Raw genomic sequence first — 22,633 nt, 5'->3', positions numbered from 1 at the left:
ACAATAGCATAGCAAATGGTGCTTAACCTAGATCCACGATGCTATTAGCCCTCTCTGGAACCTGTGGTCATTATAAATAGGAAAGAGCCACAAACTGAACCATCATATATTTTATGTTTAAACATCTCTGCTGCTGAAATAGTTTTCACTGATACACACAGTACTATAAAAACAAAACTCTTAACTAATAAGCAACATACCACCTGGTGAATTATATTGTTTTTACATTTGCTATCCCAGTTAATAACAAATAGTATCATATGCTTGTATACAATATATTGATCCAAATAACTGTTATTTTCTTATAAATTTTAAAAAGTGAGTAAGCCATACCATACCATAATAGAAAAGGGAAGCAATGAACCTTTTTTTCCATATAAGCTGTCCTATTTGCTAAATGAAACTAAATCCTTTAAAACCAAAGAACCTCAGAACCAGTTCTTTTAATTCAAATATTTATCAAACTTTCCCCTAAGCTCCCTCAAATTAACTGCATCCACTAAACGTAAAGGTAATTTTTTGTTCAGAGGATAAGTTGTCTTAACTGAAGATGACTCATTCCTCGCAAAAATTTGTAATGGTGTTCCCTAGTATACAATTTTCTCCAACAAATATGAAAAAGATGATATATCAACATTATCACTTCCATTATCAATCTTAAACCCCTCAGTCACAGCGGTCTCTAGTTTAACAGTTATCAACGTTCACTTGTCTCTTATTACATATTTTAACAGTTATCAACGTTCAGTTGTCTCTGATTACGTATTTAACAGTTATCGATGGTTTTGATGATCTTTCATTAATGTGATATATCAAGATTATCACTTCCATTATCAATCTTAAGCCTCTCAGTCAGACTTCATCTAACTTCTCTTTTTTTGCTAAAGAAAACAAGTTTAAAGATTTTCATAAGCTAGTCATTTTATTTCTGGTATTATTCTAATAGCTCTTTCCAATAATTTAATGCTCTTTCCGAGATAAGAAGCACAAGACTGAACGCAATACTTTAAGTAATTAAGTTGCCCAATTTACAAACATAATTCTGGTCTCACCTCTGCAAAATTTGTATTTAAAAAAAATTAAAACCAAAATCTGATTACTTTTATCTTTAGGTGCACAGTAAAACACCAAATTTAACTGAGTTTTGATCATTTACATCCATATGTCCCCAAGCTTTACCCTATAAACAATTTTTTTATTATAATTTAAAAATAAATCACAAGAGACACTCATATGTTTTGGCTTTTTTTGCAACTTTTTCACAAAGATACATAAAGGTTACCTGTACACAGACATTCATAATTTTGAAATGATTAAATGATAAAGTCAGAAGTACTTGCTTCCAACTCTCTGGCAACTCTTGTTTTATTACACAGTGTGTGCGTGTTTTTCTTATAGCAAAGCCACAAAGAGCTATCTGCTCAGCCCACCGAGGGGAATCAAACCCCTGATTTTAGTGTTGTAAATCCGGAGACATACTGCTGTACTAGCGGGGAGTTTTTCCCCAGTGTAATTTTACCATTACTTTCACAGTATACCTCGAAAAGTTTATTTGTTTCGGGGGCAAATCATGAACAGTATACCGGCACACGAACAACTTGGTCAACTTATTCAACATTGAAAAATACCTGGAAATCCAAGTAGTTAACCACGATATAGAAACACAAAGATATCATCTCTTTTAAAGAGACTAAAAACAGAGAGAATATTTTTACTTCTGTACACGAACAATGCTAATAGATAACAGGTGAAAAGGTCAGAAATACTTTAGTAAAACATCCATGGAAAGCTTTTAACTAAGTATAAGAAGGTCCTAATATGTTCAAAACAAAACTCTATACATGTGCCTAAATGCATGTCTCTTTCTGAAGAGAAAAAAGTGGAATATTTAATTGAAGTAATCTGTTCATCTTTTTAAGCTTTAAACAAAACAAGATACGATATTTATGTAAAATCGGCTGGTATGAGTAGAGAAAACTTTATCTGGAGGAGCGAACAACGTTTCGACTTTCTTCGATCATCGTTAGGTTCACAAAGAAAGAAAGAGGTAACTGACTAATAGTTGACCACATGTTTGAAAGGGGTTGTGTAACTGAGTGTAGGAATGTAGAGGGCGTGCTTAGATGTTTGACTATGTTTATTAATATAGGTATAAAGGTGTTCCTTTCTATTGATTTTTTGAGCTCGAGTTGTTGTATAAGTAGGATTTCTTTAATTTTGCGTTTATTTATGTTTGTTTCTTTATTTAGTATCTGGGTGTTTTCTATGGTTATGTTGTGTTTACTTCATTTGCAGTTTTCGAAAACGTATGAAGATGACTTTTTGTGTTCTTTGAATCTGGTTTCAGTTTTTCTACTTGTTTCTCCAATATAGAAGTCGTGGCAGTTATCACATTGTATTTTATTAATAATGTTGGTGTGATGTTTGTCAGTGTAGGTTTTACATAGTATAGACCTCATTTTTGTGACTGGTTTTTGAATAAAATTGGTATTAACTGGAATGTCATAATTTCTTACTAGTTTTTTTCAAATGTTGGTTATTTTTCTGCTGATGTCGGGAATATATGGTATGCAGCAGTATATGGTTTCGTGATTTTTTATTAAATCGTGAGGTATACTTACTTTTGTTGATTAATTTTGCTTTTTTGTCTAGGTGTATGCATATAATGTTTTCTACGGTTTGTGGAGGAAACTTATTGATGTTGTTGAAGTATTGTTTTATTTTATCTAATTCGTCGTTAATTTTATCTGGTGAACATAATTTTATGGCTGAGTTTATTTGGTTTCTTAGTATGTTGAGTTTTTGTTTTGTTTCATGTGTTGGGTCCCAAGTAATGTATAGTCCAGTATGAGTGATTTTTTGGTGGATTTCTATTTTAAATTGTGTATCTGTTCTTGTAATTTTAAGGTTAAGAAATGATATTTGATTGCTTACTTCTTGTTCACATGTGAAGATGATGTTAGAATGTATAGCGTTAATGCGATTGAAAAAATTAAGTGTGTGTTCTGTAAATGTGAATCCCGCAACCGTGTCATCACATATCTGTACCAGTATAGTGGTGGATGTAATGTTGTCTTAATTGCTTGTGTTTCAACTTGTGTCATAAAAATATTGGCTAGAACTGGTTATACTGGGTTGCCCATGCTTAGGCCATTTGTTTGTATATAATTGTGGTTGTTGAACATGAAGTTTGTCTTCATCATGGTGAATTCTATGAGGGTTGTTAATTGGTTGCTGGGAATGTTCATAGATGGGTTAGGGTCTGGGATATAGAGTTCTAAGGCTATCTTACAGGCTTCAACGGTTAGAACTTCTGTAGAGAGGGATATAACATTGAAACTGACCATTAAGGCTTTATGATTAAGTTGATTAAGATTAGACTTGAAATTAAAAGAGTTTTTGATGAATGAGTTAGCTGGTGTTACTTATTTGGAGAATGCCCGTGCTGTGTATTTACCAAGATTGTAATTAAACGATTCATATGTGGACAATATTGGTCGTAATGGACAATCTGGTTTTTGAGGTTTGGAGATGCCGTATATTTGTGGTGTGCGTGAGTCGGCCTTGCGTAGATAGGAATAAAGTGTTTTTGAAATTGCGTTGCTTTTCTTTCATTTTTAGTAGCAGTTTGTTTAGTTGCGTTTCGTTGTGTATTGGTTTAAATTTGTTTGTGTTTGATAGGGTGTTCTTCATTTTTTGGATGTATTCATTCGTGTTCATTTTCTATTTTGTGAAATTATGTTGATGGTTTTGTCAGAAAATTCTTTGAAAAAATCGTTTAAGATGTTGTTTTTAGGTGTTTCTGTAAAATATAAATGTTGATTTTTTTTCTGGGAAGTTTGGCTGTTGGATGTCAATAGAATTGCCGAAGTTGTCTTCTTTCTGTTGGTTGTTTTCGGTTGTTTTATTGTTGTTTTTGTTTTCTGTGGAAAGTATCACAAGTCTACTAGCTAGGTCTTCTAAACATGTTTTAATTTCTAAGATTAGAATGTACCTAGGTGCTATTAAAAAGTTGAGTCATTTGTTAAGTAGATGTATCTAGTCTGTGTTTAATCGTCGCTTGGATCTGTTAATCATAATATTAGTCAATGGTTTGTCACGTTAGTGTCTTTTCTGTTGTTTACATCTTAGTTTCTCTAGTTTTTTGTTGTGGCAGATCTTTTTGTCCCTGTCATTCCTGGTGTTGATTTGGTTGATCTTTTGTTGTATAAGTCCGTAAATCTCTGGTTTAATGTAGCATGCCAGTTGATGGTCTAGGTTCATTTTTTTTATTTCTGTAAGATATGATATTTTCTGAAATAACTACAGTTCTACATACTGTAACACACTCAGTAAATTTATTATTTGCCTACTACAACACTCTGTATAAAACAATAACTTTGAGTGAAATTATCCTTTTTCTGCATATAATATCTGTAAAATCTTTCCACAGACGATAATACATTTACTTTTGAAAAGCAGCAATTCGTATCTTCTCTGTGGCCACAGAGTTACATTAAAAACAACGTAGAGGTATCGTCTATACTGGAAAGGAAAATTTCGCAAATATATTAGCAATTAGTCTGTTAAAGAATAATGATAAAAATAATTGTGACAAAGATGATTTTCGTGGAATATTAAAATTTAAAAATTAAATGTTTATTAATTCCAAACTGTTTTATGATTAAAACTGTGTAACACTCTTTCACGTTTAACTTGTTTGTATGTTCTAGTAGCTAGAAACAAGTAACTTTGAAAAAAATAAATCTTCAAAATATTCATTTGATTATTTAACTTTGTTTTCCTTGTTTAAAATGAAATATTAGTTACATAATAATTTTAAGGTTGTTTTTTGTACAATTTATAAAGTTGTATGTCGTTTGCGAGATCGTTAAACATGTTTTATAGATTAGAACAATTTTAAATTTCATAGATTCGAATTGTTCCAAACGTCAAGAAAGTATGAAAGTAGAACAAAAATCTGCTGGTATGAAAATTAAATAAAATTATTTTAATTTTTTCTCAATTTTTATATTGAGAATAATAAAGAAATTTTAGTGTATTTCTAGTTAATTAAACTTTAGAATATAGACATTAAACCATTTTTTTAAAATGGAAACAAAAATAAACAGGACAACCAGGAGCGAAATTATTCCACAATAATTGAAACCAGTAACATTTTATTTTTATAATATGTACATCTAAATCAAACTTATAGACAAATGTTGAGATCAATATTTTGTGATCTCGCTAACTATATAAGAAGAAAAGAATGTGTTTAGTGTCTATTGTAGCAAGTATTAATCCCTGACGTGTTTTGTCCAACTCACAATTTGAATTGTATATGAATAAATGCTTTCACTTAGTCTATAATTTTAAAACGCTTCTTTTTGATAAATGTTGTTTTCTTTCATTGACTCAAAATATGTATTAAACATCTTTTTTCTAATTATTTGCTTTTCAAGTAATTAATCAAACAACGTTTTCACAATTACAATTAAAATGTATTAATTTATGTTTTTACTTTTATGTACCATTGTACTCTTCGTTGTTTTTTAAAGCACATTTTACGCTTCCAATACCCTGTCCATTACGGATATTTTAACCCACATTTTATAGTGTTGTGAGCTTTGAGAATTATAGCTATGACACTGAATACCACACTTTTCTGAAAAAATATATATATATATCAATTTAATTTTGAACTGTGTTAAATTACTTCAGATGGTAGACATATTTATATAATAATATTATTTCATAATAACGTTTGAATAGGACAAAGATAGCATGGTGGTAAAAATATCGAGCAACGGTTACAGATAGCATTGATATGTTAAAGATGTTGAAAAATTAGTAGATAACAAAATTTTTGTTTTAGTGGGTGGTTGTTAAAAGCTAGTGATACACATGACAGCCTTCAGATTCTTTTTCCTTGATTTTATAAAAGTAATACTAGAGATTTTTCTTCTAATTCTCGAAAACTTTTCTGCAAACCTTTCATTCACTACCAGTTCTTGTCAACTGTATTCAAGCGATTCGTGGGAGACAAACGGTAGATACTGTTTAATACACCATTGATTTAATAAATTCCTTAGTAGAAGAATGTAAATAAAGTCAACTGTAATTTTAGTGATTTTGAACAAAAATATTTCTTTCTGTTGGTTGAATTGCTGAAAGGAGAAAAGGTTAGAAAAACTCTTCATATACAATCTTGATTATGGTCTTTTATTTTTTACAATTCCATTATTTGTATTCTTTTAGTCAAATAAAACGTATTAAAAGCATAACACGAAGGCAATAAGCTGGTCTTTTCTAAGGCATTGTTTCATCAGCATTTCTAAAAAGCGTCTGGAAGTTTCTCTTTAAGCAAGTATTTAATAGAATTTTGTTCTAACCACGGTAGGAAATATCTTGCTTCACGTAACAAACACAGGCTGAAGGGAAGGTAAACTCATCAGCATACGGACGAAAAGTAGTTTCGTCAATAGCTACCATTGATCTTTTCACAAACAACTGTGAACAACGAGTTGAATATCCAGGCATCAAATGTTTTTGAACGTTAGCACAATATTCATCTTCATTTCTGTAAATAATAATAAATTATCCATGTCATATTTCATTTAAATCGTTACTAAACTAAGACTCCAAGAACTACCTACTTACTGAGATAAATTATTGAAACTATCCTGAAGTACAAACCTGTATTTAAAAATATTAAAATTAGCAGATATCTGTTCTAAAATTACGTGTTAAAGGCTTAAACAAGTTGAAGCTGTATCATCACATAATATTAACTATAGAAGTTCATGTGCAGTTTTAACTACTTTAGCGGTATGGTAGTTTAGATATTTAAAACTGCACATGAACTTTTATAGTTAATATTATGCGATGACAGCATCGTTCTGGTGATAAGAAAGAAATTCAAGAAGCAAAAGTCACTTGGTTGAATTTTAAATATATTCATTAGTGTAAGAGTTGTAATTTTCAATTTTAGCATTATAACCCATATTAATAGTGTTTCAGTTAAAATATAATAACAATTTAAAATGATTACTAAGCGATTTTTTGTCTTGAAAAGTCACATTTAACAAAATGTATAAAAAGGCAGCAAACTCAGCTCTAGAAAAAGAAAGAAATAGAGAGAGAGACATACGAAACGAGAGATACTATATTCATTAATATGAACAGATACGGGAAACTAAAACTAAACAACGTTTAGTTTTAACATTTTGGTAAAACGTTTATATTTCTTAACGCGCTTCTTAAACTTTACTGTTGTTTACATATAGATAATTAGTCCCTTGAATTTATTAAATAATTGTTCTTAAAAAAAACATTGAAACACGTGATTTTTGTATTCTTTTACAGTAGCAGGATCACTAAATTGAGCCATCACTCAATGAATAGATTGATTTTATTCCATACCTGCAAGTTTCAACTTCTACATACTGTTTCAGATTTTTTCGTTCACTGTTCACTATGTAACGCCAAGCTCCTGCAACGTTTCTGGCTGCCCTAGGTTGAGCAAGCTGTTGCTTGTATTCACAAGCCCGGTATTCATCACCGAAGATTGATGGATTGAAAGGTATTTCTGTACCATAATCTCTCGTTTTGAAATATTTGTCAAATGAGGAACCAAGATGTCTTGTTATGAAATTTCTAAATGCAGACACGTGGTTATTCATCAGAAAATGCTTATTAAAAAAAAAAACAATACTTCAGAGAGTCATTTAGACAGTTATATATATTTTTACAGATTCTTCAGATTTTTAAATAAAAGTATTCTACAATATATTCAGATTCATCCCGTGCACTTATAAAATAAACAAATATGAAAAATTTTCCAAGATATTTACATTCGATTAATCAGTGTTGAATCGGTTTTATTATTTATATCAAACTCTGTCATCAACGATATTCGGTATTATGTATGTTTAACTCTCTTAGATACAATAACTTGCAGTAAGTTCGGTGTTCTGGTAAGAACGTTGTATGTTGTCAACAATATATTACTTATCACAAACATAATATTTTATAATCAATTTTGTGGTCTGATAGCAACACAGTACAATTTCATTAATGTTGTATATACCATAAACATTGTATCTTGTAATCAGTTTTGCATTTATTATAATTGCTGTACATTTTAATTAGTGTTGTATCTTTAAAAAATATTAAATGTTATTATTAGTGTTTTAGTTATTAAAAACATTTTATTTCATCATCAATACTGTATTAATTAATATGCTATATCTTAACAACTATGTTTTATTTAGGAGAAATGTACGTTTTCGTCAATGTCGTATTCATTACAAATGTGTATCCCGATGCGGTTCCTGTTTATTGTGTTCCGTCAGAAACTTATTGTGCTAACTACTGTTTTCTCAGTACAAAGTTACACAGTGGAATAACTACACTCTGTTAAACTTCGGTTTTAGATATTAAGTTCGTAAACATACCAGTGGATTTATGTCAACCGCCATATTCGTTTGTTTTAAATTTCGCGCAAAGCTACACGAGGATTAACTGCACTAGCCGTCCCTAATTTAGTTGTGTAAAGCTAGAAAGAAGGCTTCTAGTCATCACCATCCACCACCAACTGTTGGGTTACTCCTTTACTCAAAAATAGTGGGACTAACCGCAATATTATAATGCCAACATGGCTGGAAGTGCTAGCATGTTTGGTGTGATGGAAACTGGAATACGCGACCTTCACAATGCGAGTCGAGCGCTCTAACCACATTTCCATGCCGGGCCACCAAACGTTACATATTTCTTTCACTGCTCTGATTTTATTTATATTCCTTGTCGGAAGAAAACAGAAAAACCTTAAAGGTCTCACCAGGTGACAATATCTTACAAAACATTAGTAATTCTAAAAACGGAACTAAAAGAAGAAACACCTTCTTTCAAAGCCTAACATTTTCTCAATTATTGATTTAAAAATGGATTTAATAATGATATATACAAAATTCACGTATTGTATAGATGGCTATTTGCACTTTATTTGAATAATTTGTCCACATTAAAACAGAGGCATGTTGCCGCAATTCGCGCCTAGGTGTATTGGACGACACGTTGAATTTCTAAACATTTGATAGTGCAAATCCGCTACGAGTAGATTTATGCGTGAAAACGTTTTACAAGGAAAAAATGTAATCCCACAAGAAGAAAAAATGATATCACAGTATTTCTAACTGATGTATAATATATATATAATATATACGTTAACTTGTAAGAGAACAAATGAGCGAAAATCCACATAACCTGTTTTTAAAAACGTATTTTGTGAAATATCACTAATGATAAAAGGTGTTTTTGCATTTCACGTTTAAAAATGTTAATAAAAAACAACGAATGTCTAGATATCCAGAAAACGTGGATTATCCAAAATATTTTCAATTACTTACAATCTCTTACTTTATGTATACATTGTTTCATCAAACAGCTACACAATTTTAATGGTGAAGAAGTCTTTGGAGCATTTAGCATTTTAACTTTCAGATAAAGCCTGGGCCTCTGAAGAAGCTTCTTGTAAGAAGGCTGACAGAAAACTCTCTAGCCAGCCATCACTTTTCTCTTTTGTTAAGACTCCATTATACAGTTTTTTATCTGTTGATAATAAAGCACAAAACTGCCTAAAGAGCTATCTGTGCTCCACCTACCACGATATCGCAACCCAGTTTCTAACGTTCTAGCTCCACTTCCCATGATACAGAAACAAAACAAAACAAAAACACGAATAAACTTTTTTCAAGTGGTGAATGTTTTGATTTTTTTTTACTAATAAACAAACATTTTTGTTTGTTCAGGAAAAAGTAATATTATCTGACTGTATGATTAAACTGGCCCTAAAATTCATTTTAATGTAAATAATATTATAGATCTGATTAAATAAGAAAACAAACTAACTCGGGATAATCTTTCACATTCTCACAAAAATTTAATTTTGTATCACAGTTCCCCAAATTAGGACTGGCGGAGAAAGAGATTCCTGTTTCTTCGTCAAAAATATCACCATTGGCTCCGAGGAGAACAGCTGTGCTGCAGAGCTGCAAAATAAAACGAAATATCCTGAAAAAACACTTTCATTATTTAAATTAGTGTGGCAAATAGAATCCACATACCATTATGAAATGTTTGTATATTTATTTGTCTCACTTTCAGTCAGGTGACTATTTTCTAAATAATATTTAGTCAGATTACTAGAGACTGTTTAAAGGTGTTGCTTGTGTTAAATAATTTGTTATCGTATTAAAATGTAAAAACAAATAAAGTAAAACACTAACAAGTACGTTAATTTTTTGTTCGGAAAATAGACCTAATCGCCTTTCCATAAAGAAAAAAAATGACTCTTATACGAGAGAGAGAATAAGAATTGTTTGTTTTTAAACTTTGCGCAAAGCAACTTGAGGGCTATCTGCGTTAGCCGTCCCTAATTGAGCAGTATAAGACTAGAGAGAAGGTAGCTAGACATCACCACCCACCGCTAACTCTTGGGCTACTCTTTTACCAACGAATAGTGGGATTGACGGTCACATTATAACGCCCCATAGCTGAAAGGGCGAGGATGTTTGGTGCAACTGGGATTCGAACCCGCGCCCCTCAAATTACGTGTCGCACACTGACCATGCCGGGCCAGGGTATCAGAAAAAGAAACTTGGTCTGTTCCACAACATCGAATAGCAAGTTAGTCGCAATCTCATAATATTATTCACTCAGAAACTTTGGTTTACTGACCAAGCCATGATAACAAGCTCTGAATAGGCAAAACTGCAGTCTACAACGTAAGTTTGTTTTACATTTCATGCAAAGCTACTCAAACGTTATCTGCGCTAGCTGTTCCTAATTTATTACTGTAAGACTAGAGGCAAAGTAGCTAGTCATGACCACCGCTTAACAAAGTCCGTACAACCATGATATTTTTATTTCAACGCTAAAATTTTATTCTGGCCCACAGTCAATTCTCGGGTATTTGATTTATTAATCTCAGCACAGGAATGTGGTGTGTGGATCTCCGTTTCCCTAAAGAACAGCTTATCACACAGGGACCGTTTATTTGGAGAATAGGAAACATAAAGTGAAATAATCTATAATCGAGACGAATAGTATCATTCGAGTACCACAACATTCAAGGTATTTCCGCTCTTCACGCCAGGTATACCTGAACACCTCAGTATGAGAAAGCTCAATGTGACCATTTATCAATAACACAAACCGTTTGTTTTTGTGTATTATTTCACATAGCAATTTTACAATTACATGTAAGCACGAGAAGGGAGAAGATGTAATCTACCTGATTCTTTCACAATAAATATAAATACTTGCAAAGAATCAATCGAAAAAGGTTATCATTACTGTTTTTGGATCGTTTGATCCCAGGCTTTTTACTTCGAGGTTGGTGTGTACATAGAGCAAAGAAATCTTACAAGATCTCCAAAAAGAAACTTCGACACCACATAAATCGGTGATTGTTTGGTTTTTTTCTTATTTGCAGCTGTTGTCTGAGTAAGACGAATGGTGGTATGTTTTATTTCGCTTTGTTTTGCAAATACTTCTGATTACCTCCACGAACAGGGTGAAGAGAAAATTTCTATTTTTGAGAACCCTTGATTCTCTATAACCTAAGTATCTGCCACAGATGAACAAAAGGAATTATCATTATTACACAAACTATGATGAAAATAGATCAACGAGTTCCTTATGAGCTAATTCCTTTTTTATTAATTTAGGCCACTTTGGGCACTGATGGATTCGAATGTCCTTCACTTGACCAATGAAAATAAGTTTTGGGGACATTATTGTCCCTGACATGACACTTTTCTGGGTATAGGATCTTTTGCTTCTTTCCATACCTTCATCGTTGGATCCTTCGAATTCAAAGACAGACAGCTTAATCCATTGGTAAAACAATCTAGCAGATATCCTGAAGTATAACAACACCAACAATGCTTCCATCAGCCAAACGTCATATCGAATTTTACGGTTATTATTAATGCTTTTCCAAATTTATGTTTACAGTTCCAGAATTATGAGCACAGACCCATGAAATGGGTATTCTTGTTTCTTTCTACAACAAATAGTCTATGTATAAAATATTTTAATTCCCATCTAGTCGACGGAGTTGGATCCTATGATGCCCTTATTTGTTATGAGTTTTTTCTATGAAGATTTTTAATCAACTCTTCCATACCATGAGCGAGACGAAGAAGAAATATTCAATATTTGAGCACACTTGATCAATAAATCTAATTTTTTTTATTGAATGAGTGTAAGAGTTTGGAATTAAGGATAAAGTTACACAATGGGCTGTCTATGCTCTTCTCACCACCAGTATCCAAACCCAGTTTCTAGTAGTGTGAGTTTACAGACGTACCTACCGCTGTGCCACTGGGGGAGGATATTTTTCATGAAGGAATGAGAAATATCACTCAAGAAGCTTTGCTGTACTTTTGAGCCATATCACGACTGCAGAAACCATCAACTTAGAGCTTTATCCAATAAACGACAATATATGATAAAGTGAACCGTTTAGCAGAACCATTAAATTCTTTATCACCTAAGTGGAAATCGAACTAATCTTCTTAGATTTTCTCACACAAAGAAACATGCATTTAAACCTTATTTAATTCCACTTACGGCAACTGCATTTAAAGAATAACCAATATTTTCAAAGCAGCTGATCTTCTAAACAAAATAGAGAAATCTGAACGTGGATTTTAAATTAATGAAATTGAGAGATTACATAGAGGTAGTGTACCAACAAAACCCATTACGTCAAAGGTCTACACTTTTATAATTGCTTGAAAAAGCCTACAACAATTCTACTTGTCAAGTACGGCTTAAAAAGAAACATGCTACACAAATATAAGAAATATATCCATAAATGTCACAAATGAAGAAATATAAGATGAATTATATACACTTCATATTACATAAACACTCTAGGCTAGAATAATACTTCACAATCCAAATACAACTACATCACTAACTAAAGTAAGCATGGATTCAAAAGATATGGATAAAAATCACATTGAGTACGACAGTAGTATAAAGAGCCACACGTAGCAGAATGTAGGGCTACAAAGAACCCAGTTAACCAGTCCTACAACTTTCAAAGTTTTCGGCATTATGTTGGCTCGTGTCATTCATAATAATGCTGTCTTAAATTGGGTGAGATCATTAGAGTTGAAAATTGTGTTGAAAAAAAAGTAAATGAGCAAACTGCGAAGGAAATCACTTTGCACCGTTTACAGTATCCCCAGAATACGTTAACATAAAGGAAGTATTACTTAATAAATCTAAAATGCTGCTTTCATATCAAAAGGAACATAAACAAACCGCTCCACAAACACATACACACACACATTAAAAGAAACATTCCAAGCATCACCCAAATCACCAAACATATCCAAAGTAACAAAACAAAAACAAATAGTTGTACTAAAACAAAAAGGAAGCCTCGTATTATGCTGATCGACACAATCTTTGTGATAACAAACCTTTTCAATCTAAATTAAAGCAAATTATTCATATCGCAAGAAATGTTTGTTGAAAATGTTAATTTCACAGCAAAGGCAGATGGGCTACATGAAACATTAGTAGTATCCCGACAAATCATTCAAAACAAAGTTATGCGATCTCTAAAAATACTCTATTTCAATATTCAATAATAAAAAGAAAAATATCTCTAACTTTAAAAAATGAGATTTTTTAAAGCCGAAAGTCAATCCATTTACACCCGAATACGTAATTATATCAACACCAAAAATGAGTAAAACACGACAGATGTCAAATGTACATAAGATATGTGTCAGTATCATATAAATAAACCAATTTGAGGACAAAAACAGAATTAATAGCAGTAAGTTCATGACATAGCTCTGACATTAAAATAACCATCACAACGATATCGAATACTGTATACAGAAATCAATTATTAAATCTCTATAGCTAAAATTGTGAATTGATCAGAATATGTAACTTTAATTCTAATTAAACATCCAGTTGCAGGAACAAAGTTTTAAAGAAAAAACACCTCCTAAACACTTAATCCTTATTAATGTCCACGCACCAACACATCTATACAAGCTCACAGAGTAAAAGATATCTTTAACCTTACAATAACAGCAATACAGATGACCTTAAAATAATCAAATTTTGAAGTAATTCAAATTCTGGAAGGTGACCACCTGCTATTGCATACATCATAGACACAACTTCTAAACTCCTGACTGACAAAGGTTCAACCACATGCTAGAAATGAAGTTAATAACTGAAACATTTAACCAATATGTATAATTATGCAGTTCTCATCACAAAAGCAAATTCACAAACCACAGAGAAAGTTGTACCTCAAATTTAAACGACAATAAAATATAACTTGGATATTATAAAAGAAAGTACGAACAAATTAAAGAACGTAGAAAATTACAACCTTCTTCATAACTAAAATTGCTAATGAAAGAGCAACTCCAAGATAGCTAAAATAATTGTTGTAACTCCACTGATAAAGAAACTACATTAGTCACATTATGGGCTGTAATTAAATCATCGAACAGCTACAAACATTCACTAAAACTTATACAACTCTTTACTATAATACCTAACTACCATAATAGAGCAATAAAAACAAGGCTAATAGCCTATTGCTGTTTTTATCAAATTTAGGCACTAAACACTGCCTGTTGACTGAAGTAACAACATATATCGAATTATAAAACAAGAACAGACAAACAAAAACTACCACACCCACATCAGTATCCAGCAGAAAAGATATCAGCAAAAAAAACCAAACCAATGGAAGTACCAAATACTCAATGAACCATGACAAAATGGCCGCTTTGCAATCGATCTTTGCACGTGTGACTACTTCTTCTCATGTATTTATTATTTCTTAAAACCTTTTCTATAGTTCCCATTACTCTTTTGTCCTTATGTTTTACAAATTACAAAACATCATATTTTATCCTATTTCTCTGTTGGATGAAGAGGGACTCTTTCCCTTGAACATCTTTGGGAAGATTCTTCAAACCCCATATATATGCTCTTTTGCTTTATAATTTGATTGTACACCCCTAAAGATCATTACCAATCAGAAACTACATCATGAAAAATATTTTATTAAATTAACTCCCAAAGTTCCCTGGGTCTTGAAATAAAGTACCTCTACAGGTATCTAATAATTAATATTTTCATAGTGATACAAAAATGGCTCCTCTTCTTTCTCTTCGTTACCTTTCTTTCTCTTCAGTTGGCGCAAATAGTCTAGTTACTTTGCGCCATAAAATGCCAAACCAATCAACAACCTTCCTCTTCAGATTTCATATCCTTCCCATATTTAACATTACTTCTACCTCCTGTAAATCGAGCCACAAAACTCAAAACACCAAACCTATCCTCAGTAAATAAAGAGGTAATTTAGTCTAAAAACATCCTTGAGGAAGTCCTTTATCCCCAGATTCATATTTTTCTACTTTTACTAACAATTTAACGTAATGACAACTTAGACAAGGAGCTCAAAACATCAACCAAACCTACCTAAACAGATGCAGTCACTAACACCATCTTTAAAATGTTTATGTAGTATCCTATTGTTTAGTTCAACGTTAGTCATTACCCTTTTTCTTATGAAAAATCTTCAAATGTTACACATATCCTGCTATTAACCACAGTCAAAGAGTAGATTATTTTTATAATTTACATAACATAAGTAATACTGGTAAATACAATAGTTTAAAGTTAATTTTTAGAGAACACTAAAACAGTAAAGGATAAAAAATAAGACTAATAATAATTTGAAAAGAACAAACCCAACAACAGCGTACTTCTATATAAATTATGCCAAGTGCGCCTAAATTTTATACGAATAACTGCGGCTTAGTTATACTTTAGAACCGCTAACTGTTTTGGGCTTAGGAATTATTTATATTCCAAAGCAATCTTAATATGTTCAGCCAGTAAGGTCCGATCCGTTGAACTGTATCGACTATAAAAGCAGACATACCTTTGACAAAAATCTGAGTGTCGATGAAACAAATAGAAAATAAAGATTACTTGACACCTTCAAGTCACAAGTTCTGCATGTCTTCTCTGTCGAAACAAACAAATATAAAGTTAGTGAAAACAATAAAACAGTCACAATTTTGAATAAAGGCATGTGAGTTCCAACGTTTGAAAAGCACAAAATCTCTAAATTATAAGTTAAAGCATGAGTAACAAATGATCAAATATAAATATAGTAAACAGCAGAAATCAGGAGATGAAACTAATGGAATAGGCGTCTAATAAAAATAATATAATAAGAATATGCAAGATGACTAAAATTTTATTGAAATAAATTAAACTGGGCATACTAGATCAGAGATGGGTAACCTTGACAGAGTATAGAACAGAAGTTTGTGAGATGTGAACCCTTGGGGTTACTGGAAAGTATCGGAGAAGTGATATCAAATACACCATACTGTCTATATATTGAACTTAGTATACACTGATTCACTGAATGAGGCCCCAAGCAAGATGACGTAAGTTCTATGGGTTTGTGTTAAAATTGTTTGTTTGTTTAGAATTTCTCGCAAAGCTACACGAGGGCTATCTGCGCTAGCCGTTTCTAATTGAGCAGTGTAAAACTTGAAGGAAGGCAGCTAGTCATCACCAACCACCGCCAACTCTTGGGTTACTCTTTAACCAACGAATAGTTGGCAAATATAACGCCCCCACGGCTGAAAGAGTGAGCATGTTTGGTGTTACGGATGTTCGAACCCGCGACTACCAGATTAAGAGTCGAGTGTTGTTTTAAGAAAATTTTGGAGTATATGATATAGAACACAAAATGAAGTTTGACGGACCATAACTATATTTTAGTTTTCCAATATGTCATTATATTGGAAACCTTTCACGAATAAACAATTAAATAGATATTTTACAGTTCTTAAGCGAAATAAAACAACAATCCACACCTTAGGTCTACTTCATAAGTCGTTAATACATTTCACTGTAAAAGTATTAAATAGTGCTTTAATTCATCATTTTGAATAAATAAATGTTTGAACATGACACTAAAATGGAACGTTTTCTTTGAAAGGTACGTTAATATTCATACCTACCAACTGTTGGTGAGCCAAATAATATTTTCTAGTGGGAGCTAAATACGTCCTGTGGGCTGCCAATTGTTCACCCGTATCTTAAATAACAGAGAAGGGAAACTCTGTTCCAGTCAAAACCTCTCCCAGAAGTTATTTTTTTCTATTGTTCATCTTTATATGAATTTAAAACATTTAACTATGTCGAACATAAATCATTGTTAAATGGTATATACAATGTGAGCATGACAGGAATATGTATAATTAAGTGTAGGGTCGTTTTTGAAATAACAACAGCATAAAATATAAAGTTTATAGTTGGTAATAAGTATGCTGATAAAATAATAAATACAAAAAGTGTTCACTGTACTGGAATAGTTCGTGGAACCGTTGTGTTTTTACTACAGGTAAATGCTATATCACATTTTATTTGCTGGTGATACCACAATCATAGCTCATGAAAAGAACCTGAGATATTTAACTGAAATGGTTAACTTGTTATTATATAGGTTACATTACTGACTCTATGATAACAATTTTTTGTGAGGACTGAAAAGACTAAATTTACACTTTTTACGTTAAAAAAAAAGTGCGAATATAAGGAAATAAATAAATACATATGAATTGAATAGCGCTTGTAAATATTACATCAGGAACTTCTTTTGGTATTATGAGTGATAATAAATTAAATTGGCTTGAGCTCATAAAAGATATTACCAAAATTGTTGTAAAATATATATGTATATGAACAAGACTAGACAATAAGAAATGTTTGTTAATTTTGTGTTATAGTTTTATTTGTCCGTATTTAATATACCAAATATTTGCCAGAAAGATTCATCACACTAATAGTTCTTTACTGCTTTATCGAAAAAAATCTTAAGATAATCATTTTAAATTTAAACTATCAAGAACTAACACCATCATTTCGTAATTTATTGCATGTTTATGATTAAATATTAATATAGCCAATGTTCAACAACTTTGTAGAAATAACAAAGATGAATACCCGATATCTCACTTCTCTATCATATTATAGTTTGTTTTCTGTACTCTTGCTTAAATCCAGTCTTCTACATGCTATAAAAGTCGTAGATTAAAGCGATTGGATAGGAGTTTACATGGGAATCGCGTATGAAAAGAACCTTGGTTATTATTGCGAAATTAAAGTGTTGCTGAATCACTTCATAAATATCTACTGCTTTTATTCACTCATATTAATAGCTTGGTTAAATTCCAAGATGACGTTTTTTTAACTTCAAACACGTTTGACTGGGAATCTAAACTAATAATCTCTTGTCAATTGAACGGTATTGAAATTTTGTGGTTGAACTATGAGTCTCTTGTAAATAAAACTGTATTGAAATTCTGTGGCTGAAAAACGAATCTCTTGTCAGCTTTTTCTTTAGTGTTATGTTTGTTTATAACAGTTTTCTTCGAAACTTTTAAACGTAATAAAATTTGACTCAAGTGAATGTTACTCTCTTTAATCTAGCAGGCACGATGCCTGATATTTCTTTTAAATAAATTACTGTACGCTTGAAATCGATTTGCTATAATTAATAGGTTATATAATATGTGCTGGACAAAGTAGATAACGCAGTGCTTTGATAGGTGTTTTTTTATGATTTTGACTTTTACAAGGTTTGTTTGTTTGTTTTGTTTTTAAATTTCGCACAAAGCTACTTGAGGGCTATCTGTGCTAGCCGTCCCTAATTTTGCAATGTAAGACAAGAGGGAAGGCAGCTAGTCATCACCACCCACCGCCAACTCTTGGGCTACTCTTTTACCAACGAATAGTGGGATTTACCGTAACATTATAACGCCCCCACGGCTGGGAGAGCAAGCATGTTTGGCGCGACCCTCGGATTACGAGTCGCACGCCTTACGCGCTAGGCCATGCCAGGCCTAACTTTTATAAGGATCCAAACGATTAGTTTGGCTGTTGTATTATGTTACAAAATAAACTTTTAATCCTATATTTTTCCAATCCACTTTTTCGACGATTTTCCAATAGGTTATTTATGGTTCAGCTCTGTCAGAAACGTTTTGATTGAAGAACATTTTTATAACCTTCGTCCTTCAGAAAGAATCTGTGAAAGGTGTATTTTCTAAGTAAAAAAAAAAATTTTTCAAACGAGTTTGTTAGGTATTTCTGTGTACATGTGATATCTCACAAGGAGGGTTTGATATACAATTTATATTTCTAAAGTGGAATTAAATGTATCAAAAAGTATCTGTCGTCAGCTTTTAAATCTTATCCTAATACTCTACGCTGCTACTTTCTAGCAAGAACACAATGCTTCTACTGATGACGCCCCCTAGTGGCACAGTGGTACGTCTGTGGATAATACTACTAGAAACTGAGTTGATAGTCGTGATGTACAGAGGACAGATAGCCTATTTTATAGCTTGATAATGAATAACAAAAAACAGCAACATCTACCGACGATATGATTATAATACTTAGATGGCCGACAATAAAAACTTTGAACTTAGTAAATGGCGTAGAATATAAAATTTGTTCAAATCCATCCACTTTCAGGCTCATTATTCTGTTTTTCACCACGTGTAAACTAAATACAGGATTAAGTAGTACTTCTGCCTATGATGTTAAAAAGATTTTACTGTTTTATATCACCCGGAATTATTTACAATCAAGTTGCTATTTGTTTGTAGTTGGTTTGGTTTTAAATTTCGCGCAAAGCTACGCGAGGGCTATCTGCGTTAGCCGTCCCTAAGTTAGCAGTGTAAGAATAGAGGAAAGGCAGCTAGTCATCACCACCCACCAACAACTCTTGGGTCAGTTTTTTTTCTAATGAATAGTAGGATTGACTGTTACTTTATAACGCCCCCGCAGCTGAAAAAGCGAGCATGCTTGGTGTGACAAGGATTCGAACCCGCGACCCTCAGATTACGAGTCAAGTATCTTAACCGCCTGGCCATACCAGACCTACTTTGTAATTAATCATAAAATTACCCAAAGGGATATTTTTGCTTTTCCACCACAGGTATTGAAACACGGTTTCTAGAGCTGTAAGTCCGTAAACATACCTACAATGAGGGGCGATTTGCTATTTTATGACAATTTTAGAAATAAATATTAAATTATTGTTATAAACCCCCTAGGAGACATTTAAGTACTAAAACAATTGAAGTTATTTAAAGCACAAATCAATCTAAAAATATTGAATGTAACGGTTTTTTAACTTTCTGATACTCTTAAAATACACTTACCAAGAACACGAAGCTAGCCTCCATGGTTAACAAGAACAGTGTTTTCTATTTTCGCTCTGACATCAAACCACTTTCTCTTCTCTCTCAGCTGCAACACACGATATTTAACAACCGGCACTAAACCGGTATATCCTGTTTAAATTGCGTAAGAAAGGAAGTTGGATGGGTTTTTTTTTGTTATTTTAATTTGTGCTTTTGTTGTAAACTTTAAATATTGCGTAAGATTATGATTTTCTCACTCAAAGTTAATCCGATCCAAGAAAAATCTGTTTCGATTTTTAAGTAATTCATGACAACATACGTTTATGTGCAAATGTGCTTATTCTTTCCTGATTGAGTAAAGCATTGCTTACAGGTTAGTATGTGAGACCGTGAATCAGAAGGTCCGAGGTTCGTATGATTCTTTTGGACACTTTCAGATCATAAGGGTGAAATTAAACTCCGCTATTTGGTTTCAAGTTCTTATGGCGATGAACTTTACTGACTGGCTACGTTCTCTATGATTACTTGTTGAAAATTAAGAACAGTTATCTGAACTTTAGGGATAAAGTTTCTCTGAAATAGACGTTAAACCCGGTGTAAACTTTGAGTACTGTTCTGGTTAACATATTCTTATAGATACACAAGTCAACTGTGCTATGAACAAAGCAAAGATCACTGGAAACAAATATTTTTAAACGTCACTTTCATAACTTATTCACCAAAGTCTCAATATTAGCCTATATTTTGTTAGTGAAATATTTTTACCTACAAAACGGTTTGGTTCGAATTTCGCGCAAAGCTACACAAGGACTATCTGCGCTAGCCGTCCCTAATTTAGAAGTGTAAGACAAGAGGAAAGACAACTAGTCATCACCACCCACCGCCAACTCTTGGGCTACTCATTTACCAAGGAATAGTGAGATTGACTGTAACATTATAATGCTCCAACGGCTGAAAGGGCCAGCATGTTTTTCGTGAGGGGGATTTGAACCCGGGACCCTCAGGTTATGTGTCGAGTGCCTTACCCACCTGGCCATGCCCGGCCACTTACAAAACGGAAAGTTCACGTTAAAATTATATAATTAGATTCACGTGGTATACTTCAGCTGTTATAACTTTTCATACATGTAATGTTTTCATAGGACACTTGCTCTAGCTCGATAAGATTGAAATAAGATGAATAAGAATAAAGATTTATCAATGAAGATGTTCCATAAACTAGACATCCAAGTAAGTTTAAACTAGTTGAGATCGCTTTCACGTTTCTTCATCTCTGTCAGTCGTGCTGTGTATATAGAATTCTGTCACGTACTTTGCGACAAGCACGAAATCTCCCAACAAAATGATCTTTAAGTGTGTTGGCAGTACAATTGCGATAATAAACTCAGCTTTGGAGACAAAAAACTCTGTTTGACCATTTGTTCAGAAAGCTAAAAATTGTGTCGTCACTAATGTTGAACTAATATCGTTTCAGTGTGCTATCTGCACTCCGTCCACTACAATGAAATAACTTCGAACCTTATCATAATAAGTTCATGTACATAACAATCAGAGACAGTTTGTTTGAGGACTACGGTATTACAGTCTACTTAAAACATTCACAGTTACATGGTGAGACAACAGAACAAGTTTCGGGGTGCATATAAACCAGCAGTGTTGGTGACCTACTCAAAATTTATGACACCCTGGCTGCTGACAAGTACAGTGAGATTTGGATTCATGGTGCAATTTCTCCAGGAACATGACTCATTGAGTAAGAATTCGTCTTCCAGCAAGACAGTGTACCCATAGATACATTAAGTGCATAAAGGTTTTTTAATTGTCTTTCACTGACGAAGCCAACCTATATTTACACATAGTTTGAAGAATGCATATCATTAGTGTTACTAATTTATTATTCTAGATTATTTAATAGAAAAACTCTTGAAGATACTAGAGATAAATATGGAGCTCAACCTGTCATTACATTCACAACTTGCTGGACGGGTTTTTGGGATTTCCACTAGTAATCAATAACCTTGGCCAGATGGAAATTTGAAAAAATAGTTTGGCTTTTAAATAATACAAAATAATAAATAAATTAGATCCAGAACACTCGTTCATGAAACCTATATAAATATGTGATCATAATCTTGTTTTTCAATTTACCTTAGTTCGAGATATAAGTAGCCCGGCATGGCCGGGTAGTTAGGGACCTCTACTCGTAATATGAGGTTCGAATTCTCGTTACACCAAACCTGCTTGTCCTATCAGCAGTGAGGGCATTATAATGTAATGACCAATCCCACTATTCGTTGATAAAAGAGTAGTCCAAGAGTTGGCGGTGGGTGATATGACTAGGTGCCTTTCCTGTA

At 32.6% G+C, this 22,633-nt stretch overlaps 1 protein-coding gene across 1 annotated transcript; it reads right to left on the bottom strand.

Moving 5' to 3' along the window:
• Positions 1 to 5,142: 5,142 nt before the first annotated feature.
• Positions 5,143 to 22,544, bottom strand: LOC143228361 (protein spaetzle-like). Its single transcript, XM_076459628.1, has 6 exons — positions 22,517 to 22,544; positions 17,081 to 17,161; positions 15,986 to 16,071; positions 9,892 to 10,031; positions 7,405 to 7,638; positions 5,143 to 6,562 (listed from the first exon to the last, which is right to left on the bottom strand). The coding sequence occupies exons 1-6, from the start codon at positions 22,542 to 22,544 to the stop codon at positions 6,370 to 6,372; spliced, it is 762 nt and encodes a 253-aa protein (XP_076315743.1). The 3' UTR covers positions 5,143 to 6,369.
• Between the last annotated feature and the right edge of the window lie 89 nt (positions 22,545 to 22,633).

Source organism: Tachypleus tridentatus, chromosome 10 (assembly GCF_004210375.1).
Source record: "Tachypleus tridentatus isolate NWPU-2018 chromosome 10, ASM421037v1, whole genome shotgun sequence".
Classification (NCBI taxonomy): Eukaryota; Metazoa; Arthropoda; class Merostomata; order Xiphosura; family Limulidae; genus Tachypleus; species Tachypleus tridentatus.
Note: the sequence above shows the minus strand (reverse complement) of the source record. Positions and strands in the feature narration are given on the sequence as shown.